The following is a 17,013-nucleotide window of genomic DNA, read 5'->3' on the forward strand; positions in this document are numbered from 1 at the left end:
AGTTAAAAATTTAGCTCTGTTAAGAAAGGAAAGGGAGTGCAGTCAAAATGTGAAAGAGTTAAAGGACAGATTTCCCCAGAGCAAGGCTTAAGGAAATATATAATAGTGATGTTCAAAAAATTACAATTTGGTTTCAATCACAATAAACTGTTTCCATTGGCAGAAAAGTCATTAACTTGACGGCTCAAATTTAAAATAATTGTCAAAGCAATATAGAAATGCAGAGGGGCAGAAAAAGGAAAATACAACTTTTTAATGCAGGAAATTCTAATTATCTGAAATATACTGTCTTGCAGTGCTGAATGGAGATTGAAATGTCAAGTCAAGTCACTTTTTATTGTCATTTCGACCATAACTGCTGGTACAGTACACAGTAAAAAGGAGACAACGTTTTTCAGGACCATGGTGCTAAATGAAACAGTAGAAAAACTACACTGAACTAAGTAAAAACAACACAGACAAAAAAAAAATTACACTAGACTACAGACCTACCCAGGACTGCATAAAGTGCACAAAACATTTCAGGAATTACAATAAATAACCTGTAACAGGAAAATAGGTAATACATAGAAACTTTTAGAGATATAGCTTTAAAAGTTTAAGAGACTAAATGGAGATATCCTTTAGAAGCACCAAGACAATAGCCTACTGTAGGTTGAGTTCCACTCTTTCACAACAGTTAATAAACTGTAAAGTGTAGTACACTCTGCATGAAGCATTGACATCTTGTTATGATGGGCTAAGTCGCCTAATTCTGCTCACATATCTTATGGTCTTATAAAGCATTAGCAGTCACTTACTTGAACTGTATTAAGTCCAGCAGTTAAGGAGTTCAAATGGCAGGGCTGAGTGACACAGAGAATAAGACACAATGATCTAACTGCATGTTTGCTAGTGTGGTTCAGTTCTTCTCACCCAAGGACAGATCCGATACATACATGCTGTTACTGCATGTCCATTGACTGAGCAGGACAAAGAATTACACGAAAATCATGATTCAGACCCACTGGCAGCTCCAAGAAATGGTAGAAGAAGAAAGCAAAGGAATAGACGTATTCAGTGCAGGACAGTGGGGAGTTCACAAACTTCAAGATTTTTTTTAAAAAACTTTTTTTTAACTTTTAGAAATTTTAGACATTTTATTGTTTTCCAAAACAAATATTTGGCCTGTTTTTGTGTGAATTATTTCTAAGGTTTAATCTCATTAAAGTAATTAAATGGAGGTCTTCTCAGGGCTTCTGAATAAAAATATTACAATGACACCATTGGACTGGTATTTGATTCACCTCTGAATGCTCTTGATATTTCACAAAAGTAGCAGATGTATCCAGTCTCTGGAATGTGTGAAATACACGCACTAGAAAGTAAGTGTCTGGGCAAAATCAATACCTTCAGGCATGATTCAGAGATGCCCACTGACTCATGCGTGCAAATTGCTGCAATCAGGCTGGTTCTGTGTAAGTCCTGAAGCAGGATCTGATAAATCTCATCATGAATGCTTCTGTATAGTTTAACTGAATGCTCCAATCGCTTGGAACACCTGATAGGCCTGTAGCTGCCAGTATTAATTCTTGATGTGCTGATGTTGATTCCATCATACAAATGAAAATGATCTGAATTCATTGTTGCGCAGAATGAATCATAGACTCATCAATTTAAAAAAAGTACTTCAATCAAATATTTTCTTTTGGCTGATATAAATATTCTCTTTTGTCTATGAAGAACAATGTTAAAAAACCACACTTGGCTACAGATGAAAAGGATTTTCATTTCTTCAGAGCCTTTTGCAATCTCGGGAATTCTGAGGCTTTCAGAGTCAATCAGGAGCCCAGAGTACTCTTGACAGCACTTGAAGGAATTTCATACTTTATGAAACTGCTACTTTCTCGCCAAATCCCTTGATTCACTTAATATTTAAAAATCTGATCTCTGCCTTGGATACATTCAGCAACTAAGGCTCCACAGCACTCTGGAGTATAGAGTTATATAGATTTAATAACTCTGGGTGAAGAAATTTCTTAAAAGTCCTGAATTGTCAATCCCTTTGAGACTGTGAAACATCAGGTCCATACCTACCCCTTTAAGCCCTGTAAGAAACTAACATGTTACAAACGAGATCACAAAACATAAACCTCCCCCCATCACCCCAACTTTTCTAAGTTCAAGATTAGAGAGGTAGTCTGATTAATATATTCTCAAATGAGAAACTGGGAGCCAGAAATTAATCAAATACACACTTGCTGCACTTCATCCTATTGAGTATACCCTTCTAGTACTCATCATGTGCTTTCACCTTATTCATCAATATCATTTCCTATATCCCACTCAGTGAGAAAGCTGCATTAATATTTGCACTTTTTTCCCTTTTTCAAGTCAAGTCAAGTCACTTTTATTGTCATTTTGACCATAACTGCTGGTACAGTGCATAGTAAAAATGAGACAACGTTTTTCAGGACCATGGTGTTACATGACACAGTACAAAAACTAGACTGAACTACGTTAAAAAAAAACATAGAAAGCTACACTAGACTACAGACCTACACAGGACTACATAAAGTGCACAAAAGCAGTGCAGGCATTACAATAAATAATAAACAGGACAATAAGGCAAGGTGTCAGTCCAGGCTTCAGGTATTGAGGAGTCTGATAGCTTGGGGGAAGAAACTGTTACATAGTCTGGCCGTGAGAGCCTGAATGCTTCAAAACCTTTTCCCAGATGGCAGCAGGCAGAAGAGATTGTATGAGGGGTGCGTGGGGTCCTTCATAATGCTGTTTCCTTTGCGGGTGCAGCGTGTAGCGTAAATGTCCGTGATGGCGGGAAGAGAGACCCCGATGATCTTCTCAGCTGACCTCACTATCCGCTGCAGGGTCTTGCGATCCGAGATGGTGCAATTTCTGAACCAGGCAGTGATGCAGCTGCTCAGGATGCTCTCAATACAACTCCTGTAGAATGTGATGAGGATGGGGGGGGGGGGGGTGGGAGATGGACTTTCTTCAGCCTTCACAGAAAGTAGAGACGCTGCTGGGCTTTCTTTGCTATGGAGCTGGTGTTGAGGGACTAGGTGAGATTCTCCGTCAGGTGAACACCAAGAAATTTGGTGCTGTTTACGATCTCTACCGAGGAGCCGTCGATGTTCAGCGGGGAGTGGTCACTCTGTGCCCTCCTGAAGTCAACAACCATCTTTTTTGTTTTGTTCACATTAAGAGACAGGTTGTTGGCTCTGCACCAGTCCGTTAGCCGCTGCACCTCCTCTCTGTAAGCTGACTTGTCGTTCTTGCTGATGAGACCCACCACGGTCGTGTCATCGGTGAACTTGATGATATGGTTCGAGCTGTGTGTTGCAGCACAGTCGTGGGTCAGCAGATCAAACAGCAGTGGACTGAGCACGCAACCCTGGGGGGCCCCCGTGCTCAGTGTGATGGTGTTGGAGATGCTGCTCCCGATCCGGACTGACTGAGGTCTCCCAGTCAGGAAGTCTAGGATCCAGTTGCAGAGGGAGGTGTTCAGGCCCAGTAGGCTCAGCTTTCCAATCAGTTTCTGAGGGATGATTGTGTTGAATGTTGAACTGAAGTCTATGAACAGCATCCGAACGTATGTGTCTTTTTTGTCCAGGTGGGTTAGGGCCAGGTGGAGGGTGATGGCAATGGTGTCATCTGTTGAGCGGTTGGGACGGTATGCAAACTGCAGGGGGTCCAGTGAGGGAGACAGCAGGGTCTTGATATGCCTCATGACGAGCCTCTTGAAACACTTCATGATGATGGATGTAAGTGCAACGGGACGGTAGTCATTTAGGCAGGACACTGAAGACTTCGTCACGGGGATGATGGTGGCGGCCTTGAAGCACGTTGGAATGGTGGTACTGCTCAGTGAGAACATCTGCTAGCTGGTCTGCACGTTCTCTGAGCACACTTACAATTTATCTTCATGTTTCTTGCAACCCTACTTCTGTTAGTGCTTTCCCCTTCCTTATCAATATCTCTATTTTTCCCTTTCAGGGTTCTTTTGAAGACCCTGACCTGGAGTCACATGCTGACTTCGGTTCTTTGCGGGAATGGGACCCGCTCTCAGGGTTTCACAATTTGCTGTTATTCGATATGCCAAGGATGCGGCCTAAGAGATTAGCTCACCTTCAAAGTTCCGGGATCTCGTGGTTCTGGAGATGGATGCACTGAAGGTTGGTGCCTCTGCAGGAATCCGGTGTGTCATGAGAGACGGAAGGTCAAAAGCAGCAATCTGGCTGCTGGCCGTGTGCCCAGAGATCCGAGTTCTTTGGGCACAGAGCTTGGCAGAAGTGACGCGACAGACTTTTAACACCATAAATCAGCTTTGTTATGTCTCCCCTCTCACTATGAAATGGGGATACCTCTCTCTCCCCTTATTAGGGAGAGAGAGCCTGTGGTATGTTGAATGCTGGGTGAACGAGTAGTCTTTGGGGTGCTGCAAGTCTGTGTCTTTGCTGATGCTTTGATGCACGCTTGAGTACTCGGTGGTGGGTGGCAATGCTTTTTTTTTTGCTGGTGGGGGGATCGTTGCTTTGCTACTGCTTACGCGTGGGAGGGGGGAGCTGGGGGGGGCTTTGGGGTTCTAACATTTTACTGTCATTCATTCTTTGGGAGCACTCCTGTTTTTGTGGATGGTTGTGAAGAAAAAGTATTTCAGGATGTATATTGTAAACATTTCTCTGACATTAAATGTATTTTGAAACCTTTGAATACTTTTGCCCTTTGCTGAATTCTTGCTTTCCCCTACTGTTCAGTTCAGCTTACTAAGCAATGCTAAATCTTTTTCTTTGATCAAATATGATGTTAACTTTTATTAATAGCCACAGCTGGACCACTTTCCTGCTTTCTTTTGCCTTGAAGGGTTATGTATTATGTTTTAATTGTTTGACTTTATTAACAGTTAGCTTTTACATTCAATCATTTTCAAATCTTTATATAAAAATTCCATCATGTTATGATTATGGCATGGGTGATAAAATTCATTTTAACGCTCTGCATGTAAGCTATGCTTTTCAGCAGTGAGTTGTTGGACAGGAAAAATAACTTACAAAAAGTGTTACTGTAATGAATAAAAAACTGCTGAAAACATTAAGGGGGAATTTCTAAGGTCACAGCTTTAGTTAAACACAACAAATATCTGAAGTCTCGTGGACTGCAAATGAACCTACCTATTATCATTGACTTAATGGAGGAAACATAATAGTCATGTCACTTCAATATGTTTAACCAAGTAGATTGCTTTTTTATAAAATATTAGTGAATACGAAATTCTTAACAGATTTGAGTGCTAGAGAGAAGCAGTCAACAAAACTGAAAGCTGAACCCTTTAGCAAAATAGCAGAATGCAAGTCAAATACAGTTAATCGTACCTATGCATTGTGTATACTTTTTACAGTACAAAAGAGAAGCTGCATTTCTAAAGAAACAGAACTAATTATTCTGGCACACACATTTTTTGAGCAATTATTTGTACTTGAGCAATAAGACAGGGGAAAATGGGGGGAAACTGAACAGCAACCTTGCCCACATGAAATGAAAAGGGATCTAAATGAGCTTCTTTTATTTTGAGCCCAGGTCACAGAAAGACCATCTTTAACATCTACCCATTCTTTGGGTGATTTTATTCCCAAATACTTTCTCCTTACTTTACATGTAACCATGAAAAAAAATGGAAACAGAGCAATTTACAATGAGAATGGGACAAAAGTACACAGATGCATGATAGCAAAAAAAGCACAAATTTTGGACAGCTTTATCAGATACAATTTATATTCCTCAATGAGACCTTCAAGATCAAGTTTGGAAGGCAGTGCCAATGTGGAGAGATTTGAGACATTAAAGTTATTTCAAAAATGTAATTTTACAAAGCAATATTCACCTGTAGAATGCAAACAGAATACCAAAAGGAAAGGCATAATCTAAATATTCTTAAACAAAAAACAATTCAACTGCAGATATCAGAGTACAAATGGTGTATTATGCTTACAGGATTCCCTCTGGTAATTAATCCCCAGAAGCTTGCTCTCTCTTTCTATACTTACATCGCGATAACCATGAGGGATAGTTCCAGAGATGTCGCCAAAAGGGGTCAGGCATCCAGCAGGACAGTACCTGCTGAAAATGAGAAACAAACAAAATATCAACCCGGTAGTACTTAAAGAGATAATTCAGAGACAATAATGAGAAACTCATTTTAAGCAAACCACAAGGGCCAAGCAGGGAATTACAAAAAGATTTTTTTATACAGTGAATAGTTAGAAGGTGAAAGTTAAGGTTTGCCAACTATTGTTGCAATAACTCTCTTAAAAAGGGAATTAAATGCTCACTTAAAAAAGTTGCCACAGAAGTTAACAAGATCTGAAAGAGGGAACTGCCTTCTTGTCTGCTGAAAATTTACAATCCCAGGCTTATCGGTTAGCATAACACTATTACATCTCGAGGCATCGGAGTTTAATTCTGACGTCATCTGTAAGGAGTCTGTACGTCCTCCCCACTGAATGTGTGGGTTTTCTCCCGGTGTTCCGGTTTCCACCCACAGTCCAAATATGTATTGGTTAGTAGGTTAATTGGTCATTGTAAATTGTCCCCTGATTAGGCTAGAGTTAAATCTGGGGTTGCAGAGCGACTAAGTAAATAAAATCAAATAAATTAAATAGCTAGAGCTCCGTTGAACTTTTTACAGTACAGTTAGTTTCTTCAAGAACATCACACTGTCAGTGTAACGCAATTTAATCGCAGGGCTATAAGTCAGGATCAAATTTGTTCCACATATTGTTCCTGTACAAATGCAACCAGAAGACACGTGATTTGAGGACATAAATCTGAGCTGCAGAAATGAGTTCTTGGCTAATCAGTAAATGTTGTATGCTTGGGATGAATGGGTAATATTGTACTTGGTTCCTGTAGCTTTCAGCTTTTGGAGTTACCTCATAATGTTTCTTTGACTGACATAAACTGAATGATGAAGGTATATGGATGTTTAAGTCAATTGCATATTGTATCACACAATTATTAAGGATATCAAAAGGCAAACTAGATGGACAGCTCATTTTTCTTCTGGCAATTTCATGCTCTTAGTGCTGGGAGCAAAATCAAATCTGCTTTATAATTAATAAATGGCTCAGATAGGGCTGACAGAAGTAATAACAGCTTTATGCAACTTACCAGCCCAATTTAGACAGTTTTACCTCCCTTATCCTCAAAATTTCCCAAGGGAGGAGGAATTTCTGATGAATGCTACTTGAAAAACCAAGCTGTTGGAATACAGTTCAAAGCTCTCTGGAAAAACTACTCAGCTTGGGCCCAAGAATGAGGAAAGGCCCAAGTTTTGATCAATTTAAGCACCAGGCTGAATTGGAAACAAAATAACTCAGGCTGAATCGAGGCAGTGGTACCCAGGCCCAAGAATGTAGCGACATGGCAGGGTCCAGGTCCGAGAGTGAGGAACAACCTGAGGTTTGGACTATTTAAGCGCCGGGCCAGATCGAAAAGGTCGGGGTGTTGGGGCTGGAAGTGAGGGACGGGACATTGTTCAGCTCACTGCTCCAGGAGGTTAACTCGTCTCTGCACTGAACTGAGGCTGTGGTCTGCAATTAACGGGCTCCTGGATCGGCTGCAGTGGTGACTGGCTTTGAGGCAATGGACTCACTTTCATGAACTCCAGTTGTTTGTACAATTTCTTTTTTTATCTGCACTTTGGGTGTTTGACGGTCTTTTTTAAAATGCATCCTATTGGGTTTCTATGTTTTCAGGCTGCCTGTAAGGAGATGAATCTCAAGGTTGTATAACTTTGATAATAAATTTGCTGAACTTTGTACCAAATAGTAAAATAATACTAAACATAGATGGCACAGTATTAGAAAGGGCTTCCATGCTGACCAGTTTATGGGCCTCAAAGGACACTAACTTGTTTGTTCAGAATCACTAAAAACAGCAGCAAGTTTAAAAAAAAATTCTATACTTTAACAAGATTCTTGCACATCAGTTACAAAAGAGTTTAATGACCTGAACGCTGACCAACTATAAAATATCTATGCTGCTTAATCCACAGTAAATAGTTCCACATTTCAGTGGAATGAACAGTACGATTAATTTATTTCAGCAGATATCAGTAGCAGAATTTTTAAAAAGTACATGCTGATCCATTTAATTTTTTTTCTTCCTTTAAACAGTGACTCATACAAGGTTCAGAGAGTGCTTTACAGTGTGGATACTTAGAACATAGTTTCCCTCATGAGAAAATGAGCACTTGAGGACATAGGGATTTGGAATAAAGTTTGTCCATTAAGGAGGAATTCCTTCACAGTGTCAGAGTAGGTTAAAAGTTCGGCACAACATTGTGGGCCAAAGGGCCTGTACTGTGCTGTAATGTTCTATGTTCCATTATGATTCTTCTGTATGCTCTTCCCAGAGGGTCATTGATATAGAGTCACTGAACATATTAAAGAATGACACAGACAGATGCTTAGACTGCATGGATTTTAGGCAAGGATAGGAAATTGGAAATCATGGTCAATCGCTCATGGCCTTTCAAAATGGCAGCGTGTTCACCTCCTTGAGCTCCTATCTCTTACATACATTGAAATATGTATCCATATTTAACAACTACTCACTGATGTTTAATGTCAAACAATTCCTATCACATTAATAGCAAATGTAATATATTTGGTAATAATACATATCCTGACTCAAATTTACTAGAATATGAAATGCAAATACATTTCAATAATGTTACCTTGCATCCAAGTTGGCTGGGTGCACAGCTTCTAAACTGGGTCTGCTGCTGATAATGTTAGCAAGCATATCAAATCTTGCAGAAAAATACATGCTCGCCCACTTAATTATATTTGATTATACTTGACCTTTCCCATGCCAATCTACCTACAGCAGATGTATTTGCCTAAAAGAGCTTAGGTGGAAGTAACCACTGCACAGTGTTTGCTTGCGGAGACAAAAGTCGTGGTGCATATTCTGGACATCTCCATTGTGTTGTGTGGCACCAAAATTATGCTAAACGGGGTAGATTCAGAACAGAGCTGGCAGCTCAAAACTGGGCATTCTTCAGGCACTGTGCCCCATCAACTGCATCAGAAATGTACGTCAGCAAAATCTGAAAAGTTATGACATACCACAACCCTCACCCACTACTACCAAGATAAGGTGTTCAATGAGGAGTGCAGAACTTCTGCACAAGACATAACTAAAAATGAAATACCAGCCCAGTGAAGCTGGAATGAAGGACCATTTGTGAACCAAACAAGTGAAAAAACAGCAGTAGGCAATCTCACAACCACTGGATCATATCAAAATTCTGATGGCCACATCAAGCTGTGATGTGTGGTGGACAAAGGAGGCTTTAGGAACATCTCAATCCTCACGTTACTAGAGAAATACGGATGCATTTTGTTTAGCCAGAAATGCCAAACAGATCTTCTACCTCTGCTTCCTATGAAGATCCCCACCATCACAGAAGTCTTCCTCCAGCCAACTGAATAAAATGCACATAATATAAAAAAAAATACTCAATACACTACAGACTTATAGGACCAAACAATATTTCACTAGTGACACTAGAGACCTCAGCTCCAGAATTAGTGGCACTTGTAGCCAAACAATTCTAATACAATCTTCAGAGTAAAATTACTTAGGTACACCCTGATCACAAAGAAGTGGAATAAATCCAACCCAGCTGATTATTGCCCAGTGTCCACTCTCAATCGACAAACTGATGAAGGCTGTTATTAATAATGTTGTCATGCAGCACTCAAATCACCAATAAGATACCGAACAACACCCAGTATGGGTCTTGTCTCCAGATCTCAACACAAACATGGTCCAGAACAATCAGTGAGCTGAATTCCTGAGGGGAGGGTGTGTGAGACTGCTCTATACATCAAGCCAGCATTTGATTGATTGTGGCATCAAGGTTGGAATCACAACTGATAGTTTGCAGTTGTCAGAGGTCAATCAGGACATCACTGCACGAAGCTTTCAAGCCAAACATGAAAAAGTCTGCAAATGCTGGAAATCCAAAGCAATGTACACAAAAACCTGCAGGAACTCAGCAGGTCAGGCAGCATTTGTGGAAAAAAATAAATAGCTGACGTTTCGGGTCGAGACCCTTCTTCAGGACTCAGAGGAAAGGGAGGAGACGTCCGAATAAAAAGGTGTGTGGTAAGGGGGAAAGAGGCTAGCTGGAAGGTGATAGGTGAAGAGAGGGGACCATTGGAGAAAGGGAAGGAGAAGGGAACCCAGTGGAAAGTAATAGGCAAGTGAGAAGTAAAAGGTCAGAATTTGTGAGTATAACCAGGGAAGGCTTCAAACATAGACTGTTCTACAAAGAGGCAGGCACAGCTGAGGCCCATGTGAGTGCCAACGGCTACTACTCGAGTTTGAAGAAAGTGGGAGGAAAAATTGTTGAGGGTGATGACCAGTTCTGCCAGACAGAGGAGGGTGGTGGTAGAGGGGGATTGGTGGTTCTTTTGTCAAGAAAGAAGCAAGAGAGTTTTGAGGCCTTCTTGATGGGGGATAGTATAAGAACTGAACATCCATGATAAAGATAAGGCAGTCAAGGCTAGGGAATTGAAAGTCACTGAGGAGATCAAGGGGATGAGAAGTGTCGCAGATGTAGGTGGTAAAGGACTGGACCAAGGAGGACAGAATGGAATTGAGACATGAAGGCACATTCAGTGGGGCAGGAGCAGGTAGAGACAAAAGGCCTACCCGAACAGTATAGTTTGTGGATCTCGGGTAAGAGGTAGAAGCGAGCATTGCAGGGCAAGGGGACTATGAGTTTGGTTAGGAGTTCTCCAGAGTGGATGAGGTCAGTGATGGTGTCAGAGATCATTGGCTTTCAAGACAATATGCTAAATCCCTCCATCATCATTAGCTTCATCCATAGCCTTCCTTCCACCATGAAGGCAAAACTGGAGATGATTGCTGATGATTACACAATGTTCAATTCAATTTGCATCTTCTCAGCAAATGAAACAATCCATGCCTTAATGTAGCAAGATCCAGGACAATATCCAGGAAAAAGCTGATATGTGACAAGAGACATACTACATAGATCTTACTTGTCACTTAAGTATCAAACCATGACCTACTCCAACAAGAGCGAGCTGATCACCTGTATTTCAGAATTACATTAATGGAATTACTATTGTTGACTATCACACTAATATCCCTTGGGTTGCCATTGATTAGAAACTCAATGGACCAGCCATGTAAATTCAGTGCGTTCAGAAACAGAAGTTGGAAATTCTGTAGTGTGTCATTCATCTCTTGATACTCCACGGGTTTTCCACAAAAGCACAAGTCAGGAGCCTTATATCTTCCACTTGTTTGGCTGATCTCACAGGAAGCTCAAAATTCAGGGCAAAGCAGCCCATTTGATTGACTATCAACCCACTTTAACCTCACTTCCCTCTACTACTTATTTGTCCTGTCTTCTTTGCCAGTCCTTGCAACCACTACCACCAAGAAGGACAGGGACAGTAACACCTGTAACATTGGAACACCAACAACTGGGAGATTCCTCTCAATGTTTACTTCCTCTGCTCAAAGAATCGGACTTGGATCCAAATACAGAAAATCCCTTTCCAGTACATTAACTAGAAACAAATTGGGGCAATAAAAGGCAGCTCACAGTGACCTTATCAAGGGCATTAGGGGTAAGTGATAAATGCTCCAGTTGCCCACAACTCATTGATCTCAAAAATTAAATGAATTGAAAGCAAAATTTCTGGATATCAATACACCATGACTGAGACCTCTGGGCTTTTGATTCGAATACAACTGGATACTGAACACATAATGATGGTGAATTGAGGACCAAAAGTCCAGGTAGCTTATCTGCCTGCATGATAGATTCAAATATAAAAATAACAATATTTTTGCTGTTTTTACTCCGTTTTAGATGTCCTTAAGTGTGACAGTCAATCCTGTGTGGCTGTACTAAAACATGGGCTAGGATCCATTTCAATTATGCATCATGGCAAGTGGATAATTGAAATTAAGTTAACTGAATAAATTTGGAACAATAAAAAGCAACTGATTTCACTTATGGTGACCACCCGATCGTTACCAATATTTTTTAGGAAAGGGAGTCTGCTATACTCATCCATATTGAACAATGAATTGCCTCCTGAAATTGCCAAACAACATTCAGTGGAGTGGCAGAGCAGCTACATTGCTAGCGATACTCATGTTTTGTCAGTGACTAAATAAAACTTGAAACATTACTGGTTAATATGAAGGAATGCCTGGTGTCCATTTCATCCTCCTCCTTGTGATTAACCCAGTAGTTGAACCCTCTCCCTAGACATTAACAGAGGCCACATTTTTCACACATTACATCACTATTCTCCTCACACTGCCCAGCATAGCAGCTCATCGAACACAATGGCTGTAAACCTGGAATTATTTAATTACAGCTGTTAGATAATAGGGCAGGCACTATGATAAAACTGGATTAAAATTATGAAGGAAAAGACAGATAGAAATGGAAAGGTTGAGACAACTGGAATAGCAACTAATATTTATAAGACAGAATGTAACGTGTAGAAAATAAATCTGGAGACACTGAAAACCTTCAATGGCCTCCTAGAGAAACAGAACATTTCACCATTTACGTCTACAGATGGGGAAAGGGAAGCAGGAGACACACAGAAATGGAAAAGGCAGATGAGATTAGCCCACATGATTGAAAATTCTGAATTCAATGCAATTCGATAAATAATAACCATTACTTTTATTAATATTATGTGGCACATTACAGAAAGCTGAACAAAATAGTCTGCCTTAAAATGTTTGTAGCTTATTTATCTGAATGTAATTCAAAACCAAATCCCTGTAACCATCCACTAAATCAGTCATTACCTGAATTCAGGCTCTGAGAAATGGCTCCCTTTGTCTAAACAGGTAATTAGATCTGTGGGAATGAAGAAACAGCATTATTAAAAATTAAGCAAGAAATACAAAAATAGTAACCATTATTTGCATCTTGAGTATATATACATCTAAAATTATAAAATGAATCTCCAACATTTACCATCAACGTTTAAAATAGTGTAACATAATCTTCATACCCACATCACACCTCTGTAGCCTGGACAATAACTGTGGTATCTTAGGAGCAAGATACAATCCTATTAATGGAATCCATACAAGTAGGCTTTTAAATATTGATTTCTGCCTTATCCATAATTTAATAACACTCTGTTATACAGTAGATAGAGATTATTAAATCATTGTTGGAGCCAGTGAGATGCTATTGCACAATACCAATGGCTATATGGAAGATAATCTACGGATATAAATCATACCGCTGTGAGATTTCTATACGCAAGGAATAAGACGGCTGAAACCAAAGCACGAAGTCTAGTTTATTGACAATAATATGGCTGTAATATTAGCTTCAGAACTGAAACTACTTGGTTTACCTATTCCCTTCAGTAAAACATTAGCAGATACCACTGTAACACAGAACAGGTACATACCTGCAGGCACATATATGATCTTTGCACAACAATGCATGCATTCAAATAACACCATTCAAGCCTATTCAAATAAAACCATTCAGAGTTAACATGTCTGAACGACTGCCATCCTATCACACTCACCTCAGTAATAAGCAAATGCTTTGAGAGGCTGGTCAAGGATTACATCTTTAGCATGCTACCACCCACACTGGAACTCTTACAATTCGCCTAGCGACACAACTGATTGACAGACATTGCAATAGCCACTGCTCTACACACCGTCCTTACACATCTGGGGAAGGATGCTTATGTGAGAATGCTGTTCTTGGACTATAGTTCAGCATTCAAAACCATAATTCCCTCCAAGCTCGACAAGAAGCTCAGAGACCTTGGCCTTCATCCTGCCTTATGCAGCTGGATCCTAGACTTCTTGTCAGATGGCAAGAGTGGGCTCCCTCACCTCTGCCCCTCAACACAGGTGCCCCTCAGGGCTGTGTCCTAAGCCCCCTCCTTTACTCTCTATATACCCATGACTGTGTCGCCATCCACAGCTCCAACCTGCTAATTAAACTTGCAGATGATACTACTTTGATTAGCCTTATCTTAAATAATAATGAGGCAGCTTACAGAGAGTAAGTCATTACCCTGACACAGCTGTGTCAAGAAAACAACCTCTTCCCCAATGTCTCAAAAACAAAAGAGTTGGTTGTGGACTACAGGAGGAATGGAGACAGGATAACCCTTATTGACGTCAATGAAACTGGGGTTAAGAGGGTGAATAGCTTTAAGTTCCTCGGCATACACATCACCGAGGATCTCACAAGGTCTCTACATACTGGCTGTGTAATGAAAAAAGCACAACAGCGCCTCTTTCACCTCAGATTGTTGAAGAAGTTTGGCATGAGTCCCCAAACCATAAGAACTTTCTACAGGGGCACAACTGAGAGCATCCTGACTGGTTGCATCACTGCCTGGTGTGGGAACTGTACTTCCCCCAATCGCAGGACTCTGCAGAGAATGGTGCGGACAGTCCAGCGCATCTGTAGATGTGAGCTTCCCACTATTCAGGACACTTACAGAGACAGATTTGTAAACAGGGCCGAGTCACTCCAAACACAAACTGTTCCAGCTGCTACCATCCCGGAAACGGTACCACAGCACAGAAGCCAGGACCAACCAGCTGCAGGACAGCTTCTTCCACCAGGCCATCAGACTGATTCGTTCATGCTGATACAATTGGGTATTTCTATGGTATATTGACTGTCCTGTTTTACATACTGTTATTACAAATTACTGTGAATTGCACATTGCACACTTAGACAGAGATGTAATGTAAAGATTTTTAATCCTCATGTATGTGAAGGATGTAAGAAGTAAGTCAATTCAATTCAAATTGTTTCATCACAGATATTTCAGATTTTAACGTGAGCAAGAAAAGAATTCAAACAGAAGGCAATAATATTCCACACATTACAAGAAACCCAAGTAGGTAACCATTAAGCACATCGTAACTGAAATCCATTGGGTAATATTGCAGCCTTTTCCACTTATCATAAAATCTGATATGCAAGGTTCCTCACCTTGAGTGTAAAACTGAAAGATTATGACTCACAAGCTTACAGTGAAAACAATGTTAACTGATCAAATTGGTGCAGAATGTGTTAACACATCACATGTTATGAGCCCAACTGTTAAGTTTTCATTTATTTACTCACTTATTGGGTTCTGAATGTTGCTGACATGGTCAGCAATTATTATCCATGCTTAATTGCCCATAGGAAGGTTATGGTGAGCTGCTTTCTTAAACCACTACAGCTCTTTTGGTGTTGGTACACCGTTAAGCTGTAGAGGATTTGGACCCAGTGATGAAGGACTGACTGTGAATCAGGTTTAACATCACTCGCATACGTCATGAAATCTGTTGTTTTACATTGCAGTACAGAATAATAAAAACTATAAATTGCCATAAGTGTCACCAGAATAAGATGCCATACAAGATGTCACAAGACTGATAGAACAGACAGCAGAAAGTGTGGATTAATCTCAACTTTATGAATACTTCTCTCCTATCTACGTATTTCCTTGGTCTAGGTTCAATGTGGCACAATTTTGGTTATGAAACAATGAGGGGAGGAATTTGCTTTTAGTCACCAGTGCTAAACCTGAAAAGAGTTCTTGGCCAGTGGTTCTGCATTCCATCCAGTGGTGAGTTCTACTGAAATTAAAACCAAATGTGCAAAAGTGATTGCAGCTGGTGCCTAATAGCCAAACTGGCATCTTGTATGTGACTAGAGAAATAACTCCTTTCTAGAACATAAAATATTTCAGTCCGATTTTCCAGCTCTCTCCAATAATTTCTTTTGTTCACTTTTCCCAAAGCTACTGAAGAATGGTCATTAAGTTTTGCCTTTGACAACTATGTCCATGTCCCTGGAATGACTGAAAAACATTGTGGAGCCACAATAGCAATCCATTCTGAATTACAGTAAGTTGCTTGTTTAGGCGTATGAGGAATTTCCATGAGTTTTTCTTCCATCATCCCAAAATCTGAATACAGACAATTGCAAAAACATGATCTGGGAGATTAGATCAAAATAATTTTCCATCACTTCTACAGTCATGGAGTCTTACAGCACAGAATCAGACATTTTGGTCTATCAATCATTTTACTCAATTATTCCTGATATTACCTTTGTAAGGAGGAGGCTTATATTTCCTGTGTTTAGCCTTCCTTCCATATGGAATTAATTTGTGGTATCACAAAATCCATTCAAAGTCACATCAGTTCCTCCACAGTAGCCGCTGGTGCCAAGTCTTCCATGAGCTGTGATGCATCGAAAGTTCTTAAAATGATCTGGGATTCGTTTTGCTGCTTAGTTAAAACAAGATTTTTATGCTATATGTCTTCCACTTTACTGAAGACGTAACTTTTTCAAGTTAACCAATACAAAAGTCAACTTCTTTTTCAGCAATGTTTTTCTTTTATTATTCATTCAAGGGAATTTTTGGGCAGTCCCAAGCCCAGCTGTGAAAGGAGGAGGGTTGGGCATGGGCTAACAACTCTATCCCACTGAAACCAGTGCTACAGAAACGCCAACAGAAGTTCTAAAGACTTCATTCCTGGGAGAGGAAGGATTTTCAAAGATGGGCTAATTTGAAAGTCTGGCCCAATACAGAGGACTCTGCTGAGCTGCTGTCAGTACCCTATGCCCCACCCAGGTGGGGTGATAGGCTAAGAAGAAGAATTATTCATACAAGGGACACAGGCTTTGCAAGTTGATCTGATTATAATTGTAACATCAGTGCATGGTTTTTACATAACAGAACTACTCAATGATCACCACCAGGCAACTCTTTCATTTTTCTCCAAACCAGAACAAACATCAGGGGATACCACAGAATATCCCATTCTCATTGATCGTAACTGAGTCATAATTGAATTGGGAGCCTCATGATAGAGGTATACATGCCTTTAATTATTTGAATGAAGCATTTAACCCCTATTACACATTGCCCCTAGCCCCATCCA

At 40.3% G+C, this 17,013-nt stretch overlaps 1 protein-coding gene across 2 annotated transcripts in view; it reads right to left on the bottom strand.

Annotated features, from left to right (window-relative positions):
- dcbld2 (discoidin, CUB and LCCL domain containing 2) overlaps positions 1–17,013 on the bottom strand; it is a 104,143-nt gene that overhangs the window by 40,709 nt on the left and 46,421 nt on the right. For both annotated transcript variants that reach the window (XM_073045145.1, XM_073045144.1), the window contains exons 4-5: positions 12,883–12,934; positions 6,045–6,117 (exon numbers count right to left, since the gene is read on the bottom strand). In XM_073045145.1, coding sequence (XP_072901246.1) covers positions 6,045–6,117; positions 12,883–12,934 — 125 coding nt within the window. The remainder of the gene's footprint in view (positions 1–6,044; positions 6,118–12,882; positions 12,935–17,013) is intronic.

Source organism: Hemitrygon akajei, chromosome 5 (assembly GCF_048418815.1).
Source record: "Hemitrygon akajei chromosome 5, sHemAka1.3, whole genome shotgun sequence".
NCBI lineage: Eukaryota > Metazoa > Chordata > Chondrichthyes > Myliobatiformes > Dasyatidae > Hemitrygon > Hemitrygon akajei.